Here is a 20,959-nt window from a genome sequence, read left to right as displayed (position 1 = left end):
GGTAGGAGCCAGGAATTCGTTTGTTGTTACTGCTGTTTTAAAACTCCCTTGGTAATTCCAATGTGTAGCCCAATTTAAGGAGTAGCTTTAAGCCATTTTGATTCGAGGATTCAGAGTTCCAAATATTTGCTTCATCTTCTAAATGGGAATCATCCAAACTTACTTGTTCTAGTTGATGTGTCTAAATTTAAAACTGGGAGGAAAGATTCCACCATAACTTTTACGTGATCTCAGAACTCAGACCTCACATACTAAAGGCTCAGACAGATATTTGAGTGCCATTCTTTTTTTTTTTTTTTTTTTGAAATGGAGTCTCGCCCTGTCGCCCAGGCTGGAGTGCAATGGTGCAATCTCAGCTCACCGCAACCTCCGCCTCCTGGGTTCAAGCGATTCTCCTGCCTCAGCCTCCCTAGTGGCTGGGATTACAGGCACCCACCACCACACCCAGCTAATTTTTTGTATCTTTAGAAGAGATGGGGTTTCACTATGTTGGCCAGGCTGGTCTCGAACTCCTGACCTCATAATCTGCCAGCCTCAGCCTCCCAAAGTGCTGGGATTACAGGCGTGAGCCACCACACCCAGCCTTGAGTGCCATTCTTTAATGGTGGCGTATAGAAGGTTGGCTCCTGTCTGGAATACATTTGTCTGAAGTAAAGCTGTGCTAGCCCAAGAATGAAATGTGGTCTTTTATCATCAAACCTCCTTCACTAGGAACAATAGAACATTTCTTTGTATGAAGCTAGTGTTTAGTGCATAGCCAGTAAGCATATGTAACCCATTGAATAAAAACAGCAGTTATCATTATGTGCTATGGGGGAAAAAATGTCCCCTTCCTCATTACAGCAAGGGAGTCTTATTGCATGCCTCTCAGGAAACCTAATAATGTGTTACATTAATTTTCCATGGGAAGGAACAACTGGTTAGGAAATAAAATACTATACTTCTACACAGTGACATTTAAGCCTAGAACTCCAAAGAAGCTGAAAACTGCTCTGAGAATGGTCCCAGCAGGATTGAAATACCTCCTCAAAGCATACTGAGCAAATTCCCATGATGCCAGTCCTCTTAGAAAAGTTTCTGGGGGTCAGAGGCCACTGCAGCTGCCTCCTTCCTCTCCTCTCAACCACTTGCTCAACTGGAAAAAATGTTTAGAAGGGTAAGTTACCACAGTTCTCAGTTATACTGATCTCCCCTCTAGGGAAGTCTCATCCTGGGTGCAAACGGCACTGCAGTTTGGGATTTGTACTCACGTCCCAGGCATCTGCCAGCCCTTCGCCCAAATTAAGAACTTCAAAGAGCAGGTGACCAGGATGAGTGAAGTAATGATGGGAGAGCAGAGCGGGGCATGGAATTGTGGCCACAGCTCTTCAGGAGACATGTGGAGGTGAGAGGTAACATTTCAGACATGAGATGCTCCTAACACAGAACCATAGAGTGATACTGCCTGCCATGCTGGCTGCCACTTCAGCTCCTGTGCTTTCCTCCTGTGGCACGTGGTGGGGACACACTGCCTTCCTGCCCCTTCATACAGGGGTTAACCACAGAGCACAGCATCGGGCCTTTTTTTGTGTCTTGAAAGTCAGTTCTTGGAACTTACCATGGCACAAAAATATTTCTCATTTGTCTTCTGTGTCCAGGAGAGGTAGAGGAGGCCACACTTTTATGCACAGAGGTGAGTTCCTTGAGCTTCAAGACCAGTTTTGCAATTGCCTATAAAAAGGTCACTGCACCTTTTCTGTTTGTCCTCACCTCCCACTGCCTGCCCACTTGATAGTTATCTTTTGATGTCATAACTTTCCCAGAGGCAGCATATTGTGCTGTCTAAAGAACATTATGTTTTCAAATTGCTCAGCCTGGGTCACATGTGCCTATATAACTTGACCAGTCCTTGGTACAAAAAAACACCAGATGGTGCAAGTACACTTGCGTAGAGAGCCCCTTCCTGCAATCTGAGCTTCCTCTCCTGGAGCTCAACCTTCCACCAATGAGCTTCAACATGGTTCAGAGTTAGAACTCTTTCAACATAAGTTCTCCAGAGAATATGGCCTTTTTTCCAAAATCCCATTCTGAACTTGGGCCTAGTTGGTACTGTCCTTTAAAGCCACACTTCCTCTTAGCAGAAAGGTTATAATCAGAAGCTTTAAAACCTATATGTTCTCATTTACAAAAATGTGTCAAATCAGTGCCATTAAATAGAGCAATCATCAGAGAATGTGGTCAGGTAACTTTTCATGAGACTATACAATAGAAGCTCCTTGTGGAATAAAGATTAATATTTTACCATGATGAAACACTTTTATATACACTATCTTATTTCATCCTTATAGCAACTCAGTATGGAACTGTTCTCCTCCATTTTAAGAAGAAATTTAGTCTTAGGGAGACTGAGTAGCACCGTGGTACAATGGCCAGACCACAGCAGAACTGAGACTGGAATCCAGATGATATAATGTCTTCCTCATGCTGTTTGCAATCTTATATCTGAGAATTGGCACCTTCGTGCTACACAATCTGGCTTGCAGATTGTCAATTTATAAGAAAAAAACATGCTTTTTATGTTCTAGAAAAGTTTCAACCCTTCCTGTCAACTTGATTGCCTTAAAAATAGGGAGTTCTGTTCCATTTGCTTTTAAAGCTTTTAATAAATTGCTTCTTTAAACTGCTTTAACATAGTCAGAAAGAGATATCAGGTGGTTAATCTCAAACTGCTTTAAGAATGTAGATGCTTTTTCAGAAAATAGAGTCAGGCAGGTGAGGGGGTGGAGAGGTGGCAAAACAGTGTGAAGGAAGTGAGGAGGTGGTAGTGAAAATATTCCAAGAAATTATTTTCTTTTATAAACTGTAACCATGAGCTGGAAAAGGCACTGATTTGCACAACCCTTTTTTATTAATGGCTAATAGAGTTAATTTTGTGTCCTTTCAGAGGACTTAAAAAAGTTCATTACAAAATATTTCTTTTAAGATCATTGACTTGCAAATCCTGGGTGAGTTACAGTCTTGCAATTCAATCTAGAAATATAAGGTCACAGAAATCTGACACTGAGGTAGCAAGCGTGTCAGCCAACCATCCCATTCCATTCTAATAATGTCATCTCACTAGTTTATAAAAAGAAACTATTCTGTTAACCCTCAGAAATGTGGGAGGGTGAATTCGGGGGAGTGTGGGCCCAAGGGTCTTGGTGAACTTAATTTCATCACCATTTTTGCTAGGAGAGAGGAAGCAGCCACTAATGCAGCCCAGAGTTTTATTTCCAGAGGCTGCTGCAGAGACTCAAGTCTGCTGGGCATCCAAAGTAGTCCGGTGCATTTCCTTCCCAAAGGAATTTCAAGGTCAGTGGGGAATCACCTCTTCATTCGAAATGTTTTCTTAGATGAATCAAACATAAGCTTCTTTGTTTTTTTTATTGTTTTGAGGGGTTTTTTTGTTTTGTTTTTTGGGAGAGAGTTTCGATCTTGTTGCCCAAGCTGGAGTGTAATGGTGTGATCTTGGCTCACTCTGCCTCCCAGGTTCAAGCGATTCTCCTGCTTCAGCCTCCCGAGTACCTGGGATTACAGAGGCACACCACCTCTCCTGGCTAATTTTTTGTATTTTTGGTAGAAACGGGGTTTCACCATGTTAGCCAGGCTGGTCTCGAACTCCTGACCTCAGGTGACCCGCCTGCCTTGGCCTTCCAAAGTGCTGGGGTTACAGACGTGAGCCACCATGCCCGGCCTTGTCTTTTGTCTCTTTTTTTTTTTTTTTTTTAGCATCGCAGATATTTCTAAAAGGAGGAGGCAGTGGAATAGAAAGCACTAGTTCATGATTTCACTGCTTGAGGGGCCAAAAGTCCCTAAGACTTACATCCTCAAAGAACTAGACTCTCATTTTGGCCACTAGTATGTGGCCTTGGACAAGTCCTTACCTATTTCTCATTTCTACCTCCAGGCAGAGTTCCCTCATTTCTACCTCCAGGCAGAGACTCAAGGGCTAAAAGTCATAAGACCTAGATTCTCACTCTAGCCACCTCTACATGGGCAAGTCATATAGCCTGGCATATACATATTTTAGGCAGATGCTTATTGTTTTTCACTTTTTCAATGCTGCTTTCTCCTCAATCTCTCTTTTCCCAGTAAAATGTGATCTACCACTACTACTACTACTACTACTAAACACGTATATTCAGTCAAATAAAAAATAAATGTTTCCTTCCAACACATCAACTCATAGAATAAATTGATGAGAAGGGGAAAGGTTACATCAAACTTGCAGAGGTGATGGAAAGGTTTGGGAGGAAGATTCCATTTTGAAAAGGGGCTCAATTTTCCCCACCTTCTGCTCTCTTTGATGCCCAGAAAGATAATTTCCCCACCAAAGTCTTCCCATTAACTAGGACTTCATATGCTATGTTCTAGAGATTAAGGTGGAACTTGTCAAAGAGATAATTTACTTAACAAATATGCAACTTGTTTTCAGTAGATTCATGATTTAATAATTAAATACCATACCCACATAGTTCTCATTTAATCCTCACAACAATTTTGTAAGGCAAAAATCAGACAGATTAAACTACTTGCCCAAGGTCACAAAGCTAGTACCTATGACATCAGACTTCAAACCCAGGCAGTCTCAAATCTAGTAGTGCCGGACACTGCTATCTCAGGTATCCTCTCTGACTTTTGCCTGGCTTGCATAGCCTTATAAAAAAGTACGAAATATTTGAAATGAAATATACTCAAGTTTTTCTTTGCCAACTGCAAGTAAAAACACAAAAAATTCACTTATAACAAATTTAGGAGTAGGATAGTATTTGGCAAAAATAGCACCTCCAGCTTTCTTTTGATTAATGAAGGATTAATAAGTAAATAAACAAAATAAATAGCACCTTAATGCAGAAGGTTGGAAGGTTAGATTTGCCAAGGAAAATGGAGAAAAGATCAGAATTGGGATTAAGGATTCATTGATTCTAAGGCCATTCTGATAATCCAATTCAGGATAGGAGTCTGAGTCTGAACTCAGGTAAAAATAAGTGTTTATACGAATACACAGCAATTAACCCCAGCAATCTGTTCTGGTGGTCAAATATAGCCTCCTATTTTTTAAATTCAAGTTTTAGATTATCTACAAACAGCAGTGAGCATTCCTTATACTAAATGTAACTTCCATTACCCTCAGGGATGATAAATTAAACCTGAAGACCCTTTCCTTTGTCAGTTTCCATTTTAAAGGTTACCCGATCCCTGGACAACTATTTTACACATATCTGCCAGATAAAGTCTCTGTTGATTTCAGGGAGGATTTGGAGTATGACTCTCATTTGTGTCGATGTCTGCTTTCCTAATTAACATCCTTTGCACTGTCCTTGCATTCCACAAGGGTTTTCTGCAACTGGGAGCTGTTTATTTTCCTTTGGGAATGTTTTTTCTCTGACCCACTTATTATGTTATCATTTCTTCTCCATTTATCCACTACTAGCTGTTAACCTTCACTCTTCGTGTTTCAAGCAGCAGACACATGCTCTGTTGTTGCAGTGTCCACACCGCCCCCTTCACGCCCTCCTCCCAGAGAGGGCTAAACTCTGCCTTCTTCATGGGTCAAAAGATCTTTGAAAGTTTTTGACCCACAACTTACTTGAGGCTTTGCATTTCTCTTGTCACTGTAGCCTTTTAAGAAGGTGTTTCTACTTTTGATTGTTTTTGGTCACTGGGTAAGACAATCCCAAAACTTGCATAAACACTGCTACCCTGCTCTGTGTTCTTGGCATTTTTATGATGGATGTGAAAGGCTGATATGAGGTGCTGCCCTCGCCCAGCCAAAATAACTTTAAGAGAAAAAGAGGCAGGTACAAGGCTGCCAAAATATACATTTTGACTACACAAATGATTTATTCATGAAACAGACACTCCTTCCTATTATGTTTCCAGGAAGTCACCCCAGTCTTTTTTAAAGTGTAGAGATCACATAGAAAAAAAGAAAGTTAATAAATGAAATGTCCTTAGTCACTCTGGCTCAATAAATCAAAGGAAACAGAATCTCAGGACGATGACGTGTGCCAAGGTATAAAGGTAAGACTTCTCAGGAAAGTGACAGCACTACGAAATACAAAGCCAGATTAATCCAGAGCAAAGAGGCTTCTACCCGGATCTCTGCAAGGTAGGGGAGGAATGTCCATCCATGTCTCCAGAGGCGTGTTGATAATCCCCATCTATAAGCATGTGTCAGATGTAAAGGCAGCCTCCTTTTCCATTGAAAGTTCAACTATAAAAATCAACACATAATGGATGAGATAAGACATATTCAAAAGGCATCTTAGGGACAAAATGTTTCCCACACCAGAAGCAGAAAGTGCAAGAACTGCTCAGTAACCTTATCGATTGCATTAGCATACCTAAAGAAAGAATGTGTCAATCAGGAAGGGGATTTGGTGTTGACAAGAATGAAAATGGAGAGGAGAACGTTGGCAGCATGCTTCCCTGGGGCCCAGAGGGGAAAGGGCCCTTGCTCCTGGATGTGAATCTCTGGCCGCCTGGCAGCCAAGCCCCTATTAGGAAGATGGACCATCTGGCCATCAGAGTGGATCCTAGCAAATACTGGTGCCTACAGAACCATTCTCTTCACTTGGAGTTGGAAATCACTATGCAAACTCCTGACCATAATTAGACTTCCCATTTAGTTTTCTTGTAGGGATAAAGTACCGTATACTGGTTTTTGGTCCATATGGCATACTTTTCACTTATAGTTGTCTTTTTCAAAATGAGTCAATGTAGTAGCATTCTGGTTTATATCCTTCAGTTTCTTGTGAGTTTGAATACTGTGAATTAACACTCCTAAATTCCACAAGCTCTGAGACAGTCATGACCAGTTCTGGACCTGTAAGGCTGGGTACTAGCCCTTAAATGGTTGTAAACTCACTGAGAGAATGAAAGGGGGGCCTCCAGATAACCAGGGAGCCAGCATATATGGTATTATGGCAATACTTCTCCATATTAGCACGTGTCTCTCTCTAGCCTAATCCAGAATAATAATAATCAAATGTTGCATATCCACTGTGTACTTACACTTACTTCACTAATGCCCTTTCAAGGTAAGAATGATTATTTCCATTTCATAAATGAGGAAACTGGGGCTTAGAGAGCCCAAAGTCACACAATTTGCAAATAACCAGACCAGATTTCAACCCCATGTCTGTCTGTTTCCAAAGGTTCTACTAGAAGAAGTAATTCAAATCTTATATCACCATCTATTAGAAGGCCTACCAGAAGCCACCATGATTATCCTTCATAGCAGGAAACAGAGCGGCCCTTTCCAGAGGCCAATCTATCACCACAGTCATGTTGAAACACATCAGGAGTGTGGATTCTGTCATTAGTACCCAACAGATCAATGCCCAGTGTTCCCAAACTAGGCTCCTGGGTTCCAATGCCTAGGTGAGTTCAAAACTTTCAGCACTCTCTGGACACAAGGAATGGCCCCATGGTTCTGAGCCTGTCTACCCATCTGTTTGAAACACCAGCCCCATGTTTGAGATGACTGCTTACTTTACTCAAATCTGGATCTGCAAGGAATGAGCCTATGCCTAGAGTTGGCCAATAATAATAGAAATAATAGCATGAGCATCTCTTGTTACCTCAGAGTGTTTCATCTAATCTTTCCAATCACTTTGTAAAGTATGTTGGATTGCCCAAGTATAATTGCCAAAAATTGCATATATTCAAAGTGTACAATGTGATGATTTGATATATGTACACACTGTGTCATGATTACTACAATCAAAAATCAAATTAATCAACACACAGTTACCTGTGTGTGTGTATAGTGAGGACACTTAAGATCTTTTCTCATAGCAAATTTTAAGTAAACAATACAGTATTACTAACTATAGTCACCATGTTTTTACCTTAGGTCCCCAGAACTTATTCATCTTTTAACTAAAAGTTTGTACCCCTTGACCAACATCTCCCCACTTCCCCTGTGCCCCAGTCCCTGGCAAACACCATTCTACTCTGTTTCTATGAGTTTGACTTTTTTATACACCATGTATTAGTGAGATGATACAGTTTTTACCGTTCTGTGCCTGGCTTATTTCACTAACAAAATGTCCTCCAGGTTCATCTACATTGTTGCAAATGACAAGATTTCCTTCTTTTGTTATGGTTGGATAATATTCCTCGTGTGTATGTGTGTGTGTGTGTGTGTGTGTGTATGTGTATACATAAACATATACATATATACACCACATTTTCTTTATACATTTGTCCCTCCATGGATACTTAGATTGTTGCCATATTTTGGCATAAATACATATATTTAAATTCTCATTTAAAGACAAGGATATTGAATTTTCAGTGAGGTTAAGTAATTTGGCCAAGCTCACACAGCTAACAGGTGACAGCCCTGGAATTTGAACCTGGGTCTGTCTGAATCCGGTGCCTATGTTTTGAGCCATTCTGCATCACTGACCACCAGAGAAGCAACTGCTGGTTGATGGCCCTGAAGACAGACCAGACACAGCCCAGCACACTAGGGAGAGTCACTAGAGCCTGGAGACACAGTGGGACCACAGTCATGGCTGTGTTTTTTGTGGCTGGGAGGAGCTGCTGTTCCCCTGAGCATGGGCTCACTTAGGAAACATTTGAGAAATGAATTAATGCAGGTCTTTAAGAGACCATCTGTGGCATGATGGAAGACCAGCTTACTTTCTACAACCTGAAAATGGTGGGGCTTCATTGAAGACTCCTGAAGTCTCAGCCAACTAGAACATTCTTAAATACTGTAACATTAGCTGCTTTGCGAGGCAGCTGAAATCTAAGGAAGAAATATTCAAATATGCAAAATATTTGGGCCTAGCGCTTAACAGGTCAAGATAATGATGCTCAAGTGGCATGAAATAGAATCAGGCAATCTAGATTTTATTCTGGCTTTTCAACTTATCAGCTTGGCTACCTCCAGTAACCTATTTAACCTCTTGCCTGTAAAATGGGGATAGTGATTAGCTATCTCGTGGGGTTCATGTGCAGATTAAATGAGCTAAGATATGTAAAATGTCTCAAGCAGTGTTTACTAATACAGATCAAAAAAATAAGTCAGTTCCCTTCCCCTTTCCATAAATAATTTCCTCCACCAAGAGTTGGTTCCTGGGAGTACAAAGCTTCTGACGCGAAGGCATTAAAATCAAACACAACCCAACACTTTCCCAACAGAGGAATCACCACCATTGAGACCAGAAAACAAAACAACAAATGAGGGAATTTGCCTGTTTTGAAGAACCCTGTGGTGTAGGTGTGGTTCCCAAAATGTCACTGAAAGCTCTAAGCCAATTGCTTTCTCTAGTCCCACCAGACAAAAAGCTTATTAGAGCTCTGACCACATCTGGGATGAGTGTCATTTTTCATCAGGCCCCAAAATTTAGGTAGTCCAGTGAGGTCTATCCCTGACAAACCAGTACCTACTGGGAAATAAGTGTTTCAAAAGACAGCAGTGTCTGAAATGTCTTCACCCCACTTCCTCCCCACATCCCACAAGATAGGAAAGAAAAAAGAAAAAAAAAAGGCAGGATCCACATGTGGAGGTTTAAAGCCAAGCTACCAACCCCGAGCTCTTTTCCCAGAGGTGGGGTAGGGAGAGAGGTGGGGTGAGGTGATAGGAGGGACAGGGTGGGGGTCTGCCACCTACCTGCGCACTACCAGCCTGAGGGTCTTGTAGGATCCTTTCACCAGGGAAACTGCCTCCTTTCTGGAGCTGCTCAGAGTCACCTCATTGATGTGCACAACCTCATCCCCAGCCTGTAGTTTGGAGCTCAGGGTGTCTGCTTTGCCCCCTTCTTCGACCTGCTTGGAGGGAGAGATGCGACAGCCACGAGTGAGCTTCCCCCTGGCCTGGGGTCTGTCCGGCTATCCTGAGCCCAGCCTGGACTCCTGCAGAGCCCAACAGACCAGCTAGGGCCACACCCCAGCGCTTGCAGCTGGAGGGAAAACTGTGAGAAGGCAGGGACTGGCTCTGGGTGTCCACACCCTCAAGCACCAGCACCCTGCCTGCCCAGGGAGGGCGCTCATAAACATCAGCTGAATGAATGACAGAACTCAGTTTCCATCCAAAGGCCATTATTCCACGGTGCTCAGGACATCTCCCCAGCCCTTACTTTACATCTTCAAAAAGTCCACTCAGGGCAACTGTTTTATCCCTTTAGAAGAACAGTCCCCAAACTTTTTGGCACCAGGGACCAGTTTTGTGGAAGACAATTTTTCCACGGATGGGGTGTGGGGGGATGGTTTTGGCATGGTTCAAGTGCATTACATTTATTGTGCACTTTATTTCTATTATTTTTGCATTATAATATATAATGAAATAATTATACAACTCAGCATAACATAGAATCAGCAGGAGCCCTGAGCTTGTTTCCTCCAACTAGATGGTCCCACTGGGGGTGATGGGAGACAGTGACAGATCTTCAGGCATTAGATTCTCATAAGGAATGTGCTACCTAGATCCCTTGCATGTGTAGTTCACAATAGGGTTCGGGCTCCTGTGAGAATCCAGTGCTGCAACTGATCTTACAGGAGGCAGAGCTCAGGTGGTTATGTGAGTGATGGGGAGCAGCTGTAAATACAAATGAAGCTTCACTTACTCATCCACTCCTACTGTGCGGCCTGGTTCCTAACAGACCACAGTAATGGTCTGTGGCCTGGGGGTTGGGGACCCCTGCATTAGAAGTTGAGTTCCTCTGGCCGGGTGCGGTGGCTCACACCTGTAATCCCAGCACTTTGGGAATCTGAGGCGGGCAGATCACAAGGTCAGGAGATCGAGACCATCCTGGCTAACACGGTAAAACCCCATCTCTACTAAAAATACAAAAAAAATTAGCCAGGCTTGGTGGCAGGCACCTGTAGTCCCAGCTACTTGGGAGGCTGAGGCAAGAAAATGGCATGAACCCAAGAGGCGGAGCTTGCAGTGAGCCGAGATCACGCCACTGCACTCCAGCCTGGGTGACAGAGTAAGACTCTATCTCAAAACAAACAAACAAACAAACAAAAAACAACAACAAAAAAGAAGTTGTGTTCCTCTTACCTTACTTTTTGTTCTAAAATTGTAATTCATTGGATACATAAAGTAGTACATTCAGACAATGGAATATTATTCAGCACTGAAAAGAAATGAGCTATCAAACCATGAAACAACATGAAGGAAACTTAAATGCATATTTCTAAGTGAAAGAAGCCAGTCTGAAAAGGCTATATACTGCACGATTTCAAGTGTATGACATTCTAGGAAAGGCAAAACTAGGGAGGCAGTAAAAAGATCAGCAGTGGCTGAGGTTAAAGGGAAGGGTGGGATGAATATGGTGGCACAGAGTATTTTAGGGTAGTGAAACCAATCGATATGATATTGTAGTGGTGGACACATGCCTTGTACATTTGTCAAAACCCATAGAATGTACAGCACCAAGACTGAACCTACTATAAACTATGGGTGATAGGATATGTCCATGTAGGTTCATCAGTTGTAATAAATGTACCACTCTGGTGCAGGATTTTGATAGTGGGGGAGGCTGTGTGTATGTGTGGGCAGCAGATATATGGGAAATATCTGTACCTTCCATTCATTTTTTTTAATGAACCTAATATTGTTCTTAAAAAATAAATACACTGGCGGGGCACAGTGGCTCACACCTGTAATCCTAGCACTTTGGTAGGCTGAGGCAGGTGGATTGCCTGAGCTCAGGAGTCCAAGACCACCTTGCGCAATGTGGTGATACCCTGTCTCTACTGAAAATACAAAAATTGCCGGGTGTGGTGGCACATACCTGTAATCCCAGCAACTTGGGAGGCTGAAGTGGGAGAATCGCTTGAAACCAGGAGGTAGGCCTGGTGCAGTGGCTCATGCCTGTAATCCTAGCACTTTGGGAGGCCAAGGTGGGTGGATCACCTGAGGTCAGGAGTTCGAGACCAGCCTGGCCAACATGGTGAAACCCCGTCTCTACTAAAAACACAAAAATTAGCTGAGTGTGGTGGTGCATGCCTGTAATCCCAGCTACTCGGAGGCTGAGGTGGGGAAATCATTTGAACCTGGGAGGTGGAGGTTGCAGTGAGCAGAGATCACGCCACTGCACTTCAGCCTGGGTGATAGAGCGAGACCCAGTCTCAAAAAAAAAAAAGAAAAGAAAAGAAAAGAAACCAGGAGGTGGAGGTTGCAGTGGGCCGAGATTGCATCACTGCACTCCACTCCAGTCCAGCCTAGGCAACAGGGCGAGACTCCGTCTCAAAAAACAAAACAAAACAAAAATATCCTGCACTATTATTCAGTCAACAAAGTTATTCAACACCTGCTTTACACCAGAAATTTTTCCAAGTGCTTGCTATAAAAGTGGACAAAATAGACAAAAACCTTTTGATCTTCTGATGCTTAGGTTAATGGGCAGAGGAGGGGAAGCAAACAATAAACATAATAAACAAGTAAGTAATGTAGTATCTTAGAAATTAATCATACGCTTTGGAAACAGGAAAATAAGGCTCGATCTGGGTCACATGCCAATGGATACTTATAGATGTCAATAACAATGAAAGGGAAGTAAAGGGGAAAACAAAAACAAAACCTGAGTAAACAAAACCTCACCCGTATTTTCTCTTTTTTTAGTAATTACTCTTCAGAATTGCCCACATGTTCAAAAACCTTCAATAGGTCTCAAGATACATAAAATAGACCAAACAATTAGATATATACATATATTACATAATTATATACAGATATATCTACATACATACATAGATATATATGTATAGATATCTATATATATGTATATGTATATAGAAAATATAATGAGGAATGTATATGTATATAGATATATCTATATACATATGTAATTGCTTGGTATATCTATATACATATATTATATAATTGATATATCTATATACATATATAGATATTTTGGGAGACAGACCCTCGCTCTGGTGCACAGGCTGGAGTGCAGTGGTGCAATCTTGGCTCACTGCAACCTCAGCATCCTGGGTTCAAGCAATTCTCCCATCTCAGCCTTTTGAGTAGCTAGGACTATAGGCGTGTGCCAACAGGCCTGGCTAATTTTTGTATTTTTTGTAGAGATAGACTTTTGCTGTTTTGCCTGGGCTGGTCTTGAACTCCTGGACTCAAGCGATCCTCCCACTTTGGCCTCCCAAAGTGCTGAGATTACAGGCATGAGCCACCGTGCCTGGCCAATATATATTATTTTAATATATATAAAATAGCTTTTATTTTATAAATAACAATTAAAAATTTAGGCCAGGTGCGGTGGCTCATGCATGTAATCCCAGCAATTTAGGGGGGCCAAGGCAGGCGGATCACAAAATCAGGAGATTGAGACCATCCTGGCTAACACGGTGAAACTCCATCAATAGTAAAAAATACAAAAAACTAGCTGGGCGTGGTGGCGGGCGCCTGTCGTCCCAGCTACTCGGGAGGCTGAGGCAGGAGAATGGTGTGAACCCAGGAGGCAGAGCTTGCAGTGAGCAGAGATCGCACCACTGCACTCCAGCCTGGATGACACAGCGAGACTCTGTCTCAAAAAAAAAAAAAAAAAAGAAGTAATTCTTCTTTTTCCCATTTTCGGATAATCAAGTGGACAAAATAATACATAAATGTAAAGTGACATCTAATAGTTTATTATTTTTATACTGCTTGAACATGCTGCTGTGGTTACACACCCTGAATTTCAGCAAAGCTATTTATGTCTATGTCTGTTCCCCACTCACAGTCCCACCCCTCCCCACCTTGGACTGTGAAGTCATTGAAGAGACTTCATGAGAAATCATGACTCCATCCTTTCCTTCCCGAGAATGCCTCTCCAGAGCTTTGCACACAGGACCCACTCAGAAAATATTGGTTCGTTCATTCACTAAATATTTGTGAACAGCCTCTACTGTGTTCAGATATGGTGCTAAAAGCTGGGAGTACAGTGATGAATACTGTAGATACGGTCTTGCTCACGTTGCAGCTTGTGGAATTGCATCCCCTCAGTATTATTTGCCAAAAATTTCAATGAAATGAGACCTAAGAAACAATCAATTTCTTATATTAAAACAGGAAGTCAAGAAAGCTCATTTGTATAGTTTATATCATGTCCTCATGACTGATTTGATGTGAAAGCAAACATTATGAGGAAGACTGTCATAAAGAGTTTCATTGTTGTTCACTGTTCTTATAAACTATTTCTATAACCTTTTGTATTTACAGAGTTCCTCACAATCTCTTCATTTTGCACTGAACTTTTAGAATTAGCCGGATGTGGTGGCACATGCCTGTGGTCTCAGCTATGCAGGAGGCTGAGGTGGGAGGATCGCTTGGGCCCAGGAGGTTGAGGTTGCAGTGAGCCAAGATTGCACCACTGCATTCCAGCCTGGGCAACAGAGGGAGACCCTGTCTCGAAAAAAAATTCATCCTAGCCCCCAAGTGAGGGTTCTCTCTCTGCTGCCCAAGCTGGAGTGCAGTGGTGCGATCTCAACTCACTGTAGCCTCAAACTCCTGGACCCAAGCAATCCTCCCACCTCAGCCTCCTCAGTAGCTGGGACCACAGGCGTGTGCCACCACGCCTGGGGAAATTTTTTTATTTTTTGTGGAGACAGGTCTCACTATGTTGTCCAGGCTGGTCTTGAACTCCTGAGCTCAAGGAAGCCTCCCACTTCAGCCTCCCAAAGTTCTGGGATTACAGATGAGAGCCACTGCACCTGGCCATGGGATGATGTTTTTGAAATGGCACTTATTTGTCAAATATTTCATGGGCCCCTACTTCATGTTTTGATTCTCACATCTCTCCATACTGTCTCTCAGGGATTCGTGCTGTCTTGGGGTTTTAATTATTACCAAAGAAGATTTTTAGAACCTTTCTTCAACACTGATCTTTTGTAGAAGGCCCATCCCACATTTCCAGTTTCCTTTTCCTCCTTTTTTCCTCCAAATACTCCTCCATTATGAAATGTCTCCTTATCAACCCAGGCAGAATCTATTTCACCCTCTCCTCTTAATGGTTTCTGTCTTGAGACAAGCCTCAGTCACTACCTTTGTCATAGGTGTTTCTGACCATGCCCTATCTGCCCTTCTAGGTCCTAAACTCTTTGAGGTCAGAAACTTGGTAAACACATTCATTCTTTCATTCATCTTACAAGTATTTTTTAAGCATCTATCATTGGCAGGCATAGTTCTAGGGCGGGGAAAATATCAACGAAGGAAACACTGTGTTCTCTCCTTTCCTAGAGTTTACATTCTAGTATATTTTTAATATATTTCATATCATTGTACTTAAAAAACATGCATATTCACTGGGATATGTCAGAGAGCCTATACTGATTAAAAAAAAAAATTAAAACACTCACACAAAAAATTAGGCTGGATTCTTTCTGTGCTTAAATTGATCCATTTAAACAACACTCCCTCAGAGCAGCCAATTTCCAGCAAGTCAAAGGAGCCCTGGGAAGTTTGCTTGGTGCTGGGATTCCTCCAGAGGATCCACTCCTAAAGGTGGAGTCCCAGTAGGTCCAAGGAAGGACTTGAATTGAGCCAGCTGGGGGCCAAGTGTAGACTTTTAGTCTAACTCATTTCAGTTAACTGGATTAAGGGATGCTGCATCAGCCTGTAGATTCCTTAGGACCCTCACATTCCCCTCCTCCCTCTTTGTTGCTGCTGGCCCTTTCCTGACCTTTCTATTTGGTAGCATCAGGGTCAGTGGATGTGATATTTGTTGGCCACTCCTACAATAAACTTGGTTGCCAAGAAAGTTGAAGCCATTGCCGGGCGCAGTGGCTCACACCTGAAATCCCAGCACTTTGGGAGGCCAAGGCAGGCAGATCACAAGTTTAGGAGTTTGAGACCAGCCTGACCAACATGGTGAAACCCTGTCTCTACTAAAATTACAAAAATTAGGCGGGCATGGTGGCATGCACCTGTAATCCCAGCTACTCAGGAGGCTGAGGTAGGAGAATCATTTGAACCCAGGAGGCACAGGTTGCAGTGAGCCGAGATTGCGCCACTGCACTCCAGCCCTGGCAAAAGAGCAAGACGCCATCTCAAAAAAAAAAAGGAAAGAAAGTTGAAGCCATTGGCTAGAACAAGGCTGTGAATTACCTTAATCTATGGTGTTGTCTCTATTTATTATCATGAATGATAAATTAAGATATTGAGGTGCATTTTTTGATGCACTGGTAACAACACATTTGACTGTACTGAGGCTAACTAAATGCATACATCTTAAGTTTGTATCAATTGTCCACACAATTTATCTTAAAACCATTATTATGACTTAAAAAACCTTATTTACAAAAAGTTTAACAATAATTTTTTTGAACTATTCATCAGAGATTTATACTCTTCTAACTCCAAGCCCTGCTGATACGCCCTGTCAACAAGATTCAGTGGAAAATGAAGCTTATTATTTTAAACTTTTGGACGAATTACCTCAGCAGCTAAAAAGGTTACTGGCATTGTTTGTCCAAGTTCATCTGCATGGAACTTACTTATTTCAAGAATGTGACTGTCAACAGGTTAAATGACTTCAGATAACACACTGTGTGCAACTGGGTGGGAAATCCCTAAGCTAACAAGCTAAGGAGAGGGTGTGTATCTGTACATTGGAGCCCGGAAGCTAAGCACACTTTTTCCCTTCTCAAATCCTAAATGTACCCACACCTATAGGAGAAGTTGATTTTGCTTTGATGACCCAGTGTTCCTTTTCTGACACATGAGGGGTTGATTTTTGAATTGTTTACAGCCTTTTATGTCGCTGTACTATTTAGCACCTAACATAGTGCCTCCACGTAATGAGTGATCGGTAAACATTTATTGAACAAATACTGGGGAAACTGACTTTGAAGAACAGCACGGTGATATACACTGTGACGAGAGTACCTTCAAAAATACAGGTGTAGGCACAAAGGAAGGGTGGTGGATGCCTATGTCACAGCTTGACGTGGTGCTTGGAGGCACAGAAAGCCAGGCCCATCTCTTTTCCTCACGCTTAACCCCTCTAGCCCAGTCTAAGTGAGAAAGGGTGGAGCTGCTGTTATGGGGATTGGTCCTGTGTTGTGCTTCTCCAGGGTTTGTACCCTCCCTGTGACCCTCCTCATCACACTTAGAAGAGAAACCGCAGTCCTCCCTCTGTACCAAAGGCCCTGCCCTGCTGGATTTGACCTCCCTGCTGCTCCACTTCTTAGTGCTCTCCACTGGATCACTCAATATCAGCCCCTGGCCTTCCAGCGGCACAGGGAGCATGGCAGGCACTGTCCTCCTTCAGGGGCCTTGGACTTGCTGTTCCCTCAGCCTGGAATGCTTTTCCCCCAGGGAACCATTTGACTTTTTCCCTTACCTCCTCCAGGTCTTACACAAATTCGGCTTCCAGAGGGGGCCTTTCCTAGCTACCTCTTTAAAATTTCAGCCTCCCTTAATACTACTTATCTTCCTCCGCATTGTTATTTTCTCATTAACACTTAATTCATGACGTGTGTGTGTATGTTTGTGTGTGTGTTTTGAGACAGGGCCTTGCACTGTCACCCAGGCTGGAGTGCAGTGATGCAATCTCAGTTCACTGCAACCTCTGCCTCCCGGGTTCAAGTGATTCTCCTGCCTCAGTGTCTCGAGTAGCTGGGACTACAGGCACACGCTACCACAACCAGTTAATTTTTGTATCTTTAGTAGAGACAAGGTTTCACCATATTGGCCAGGCTGGTCTTGAACTTCTGACCTCAAGTGATCCACCCACCTCAGCCTCCCAAAGTGCAGGGATTACAGGCGTGAGCCACCGCGCCTGGCCATGAACTCTACTTTTTACTTACGTATCTTGCTTATTGTCTGTCCTCTACTGGAATGTCAGCCCCATGAAGGCAGGGATTTGTGTCTGTCTTGTTTACTGCTATATCCCCAATGCCCAGAACAGTGTAGAGCACATAGCAGTGCCCACTATTTATTGCATGGATAAATTAATTATCATCATGATTGCAACCAGTTGTTGAGGGCTTCTTGTGTTCCAGTAACTTTATTGCATCGAACTAATTGTCACAACACAATAAGGTTATTATAATTGTATTTTTATAGAAATGAGAATATTAAGGCTCAGAAGAAGGAAATGACTTGCTCCATGTTGCACAGTCAGTAAAACAATAGAGCTGGGATTAGAATTCAAGACTCTAACCTCAAAGCCCACATTTTCCAGCCTGCTGCCTCTGAGAATCTCCCAGATATTTGTCCCTAAAGTAACACTTCACTTGTCCTGCCTAATCCTTCAAGTGCCCGAGAAACCTGACACTCAACACTGCTGTGTTCTGATCCTTCTCTTTCAGGGATCCTAAAATCTCTGAACCTATTATAGTGGTTTACAGGCTCAACAGCATTCACAGCTTACACATGAGAAAAAGAGCTGGCACGCACTGCCAGTGCAGCAGGGAGCTAACCTTGCTACATCAAGCTGAACATGGAATGATTCATTTACATACAATTCCACTTGGAGTTTTAATTAACATTAAACTCATCCAGTAGAAGTCTACCACAGCTGAATTTCACCAGCGTTTTATGTTTAAATTATTGAATGATTTCTTTGCCTTTCCTGGCTACTTTCACTCCTGGATGAAGATAAAGGCAGGGGTATGGGATTGAGGGGCACTTCAGTCACTCACAGTTAATGCAACATAACCTACAAATCATTTGCTGTTTTGTGAAGTTGGCGGTTTGAGGAAAAATATGCTCTCTATAAGTGCTATAATTGTATGGAAGCAATGAGCAAAATATAAAGAGATAAAAAGGCAAGTGGATAACAAAAGACATCAAGAATCTCTCAAACAAAGCTGTTTGGACATTGTTTTCTATTGTCTGGAAATTGTCATTACTCACAACCCAGTGGGCATTCTTGGTTTTGAATAGAACGTAAAGTGAGGGCAATGAAATAAAGTCAAATAAACAAAAAGTTCCTCCCAGGATCCTTCTCTGGTTCTCAGGTTCTATGAAATTACTCAGCATTGTTTTGGAACCAGAACTAAATGCTGGACTTTAAAACAGAGAAACATTTCCATGGGTTGCAATAAGTGCCACAGTGTACAGAGGTGATTCCTCCTGTTCTTCCCACCTACCTCTCATCTCATCCTAAATCATTACATTTATACTGTTGAACATTCCTTTTCGGGGTCATAAATGGGGTATATTGTAGTAGAAGAAAGTAAACTGGGTTAGGAGTCAGGAATCCTGTGCCCTAATCCCAACTCTGGCCCTTTTATCTGCAGGACCCTGGATGGGTCTCTCATCTATAAAATACAGCTAATGTTGTTTGTTCTGCATTACAATGAGATGACCCTAACAAGTGAAAATGTGTGTTTCTCACACTTAAGATGACCATCAGGGAAAATTCCACAGTTTTATTTAAATTAAAATACATATGTAACACTTAGTATTATTTAGAAATTACAGAATGACTTTCTTTTGTTATTTTTTAGATAGGAGGTATGCTATTCTTTTCCAAGTTTTATAACCTGGCTGGGAAGCATAAGAAAAGAGGTGAGGCAGTGGTGAGGTGTATAAAGATGGGCGGCTCTGGAGTCAGACCAACATGGGCATAAATCCCACTTCCAATACTAGGTGATCTTGGGGGAAATTTGTACCTTCTTTGAGCATCCACTTCCTACACCTAATATGGGAACAATAAGACTAACCACATAGGGTTGGTGTAAGGATTGCATGAACAAACACACGGAAAATCCCTTATAAAGAGCAAAGACTCCATAGAGGTTTGTTTCATGAATTGCAGGGTTTTGTGGTTTTATTTTAAAGGTTTAATACTTATCTACTGTTTCCACCACAAGAATACATGTGTTAGCAACTGCATGCATGAGGCCAAGAGGAAGAAATTTGCTGAGAGGAGGAGATAGGTTATTTTCTTAAAGTCAAAGACCAGAGTTAACTTGATTTATAAATGAAATAGGAGACAGTCTCTCCTTTGGAGGGAAGTTTCTATTTCAGAGAGAGGTCCCAGAGCAGGAAGTTACCCAGTGACACCCTATGGACCATCCAAATGAGCTGCAGCCCTGGAAAATCAAGAAACACCCACAGTTCTTGATTTACAGCTCCCTGGGAGGAAAGAGCTGACCACAAGGGTAGGATAAACATCAAGCTTCACTGAAGCATCTTCAGCCACTCAACTCTGCTCAGTGCCTTAAGAAAAGTTCACAGACCCCATCTCCCCCAAGGTGGCCGATTCTGAAAAAACAAGTTTGGGGGTAATTAAAAAGTTGGGTAGTCAATATTTATGTCCATTGTTTGTTTGTACCCTGCCTCCTCTTAGAAAAGATCTGAGGCAACTCCTTAAAAATCCAAAAAAAAAAGAAAATAGTAAATAGTAGAGGGAATCTGAACAAAAAGGAAAAAAGTAATAAAATAAAAGCCAAGGACAAGATTAATTCCAAGAAATGCATTCCACATATAGGGATTCTCATTCTCTATCTAGGTATTTATTATCCAGGTTTCCACAGTTACAGGGTTTCATAGGCAGGCAAAGTCTTCCTAATTCAGAAATATTCACTAGTGAAGAGGCCAGCTGTAAAAGAAGGCCCCACTCTAACAGATTCTGCAGTTTAGTACCAGCTCCAATCTCCTGCTGTTCCATCAACATCTATGCTGTGGGATTGCAAACAACCAATACAACCAGCAAATGGAATGCAAATCCATTGCATAGTTAACTAGAATATCTCTCAAAAGAGGCAATATATAAAGAATAAACCAGCCAGGTGCAGTGGCTCATGCCTGTAATCCCAGCACTTTGGGAGGCTGAGGTGGGCAGATCACTTTAGGCCAGAAGTTCAACACCAGCCTGGCCAACATGACAAAACCCTATCTTTACTAAAAATACAAAAAAAAAAAAAAAAGCCAGGAGTCTGAGGCAGGAGGATCACTTGAACCTGGGAGCTAGAGGCTGCAGTGAGCCGAGATTGTGCCACCATACCCCAGCCTGGGCCACAGAGTGAG

The 20,959-nt window shown here is 42.3% G+C and overlaps 1 protein-coding gene across 3 annotated transcripts in view; it reads right to left on the bottom strand.

Annotated features, from left to right (window-relative positions):
- Nucleotides 1-20,959, bottom strand: part of SHROOM3 (shroom family member 3) — a 349,831-nt gene that overhangs the window by 217,371 nt on the left and 111,501 nt on the right. The window contains exon 2 of one of the 3 annotated variants that reach the window (XM_054554094.2): nucleotides 9,650-9,807. The exons of 1 other annotated variant lie outside the window; for it this stretch is intronic. In XM_054554094.2, the coding sequence (XP_054410069.1) occupies nucleotides 9,650-9,807 (158 nt within the window). The remainder of the gene's footprint in view (nucleotides 1-9,649; nucleotides 9,808-20,959) is intronic. One more of the 3 variants, XM_054554095.2, reaches the window with a different exon arrangement.

Source organism: Pongo abelii, chromosome 3, assembly GCF_028885655.2.
Source record: "Pongo abelii isolate AG06213 chromosome 3, NHGRI_mPonAbe1-v2.0_pri, whole genome shotgun sequence".
Taxonomy (NCBI): Eukaryota; Metazoa; Chordata; class Mammalia; order Primates; family Hominidae; genus Pongo; species Pongo abelii.
Note: the sequence above shows the minus strand (reverse complement) of the source record. Positions and strands in the feature narration are given on the sequence as shown.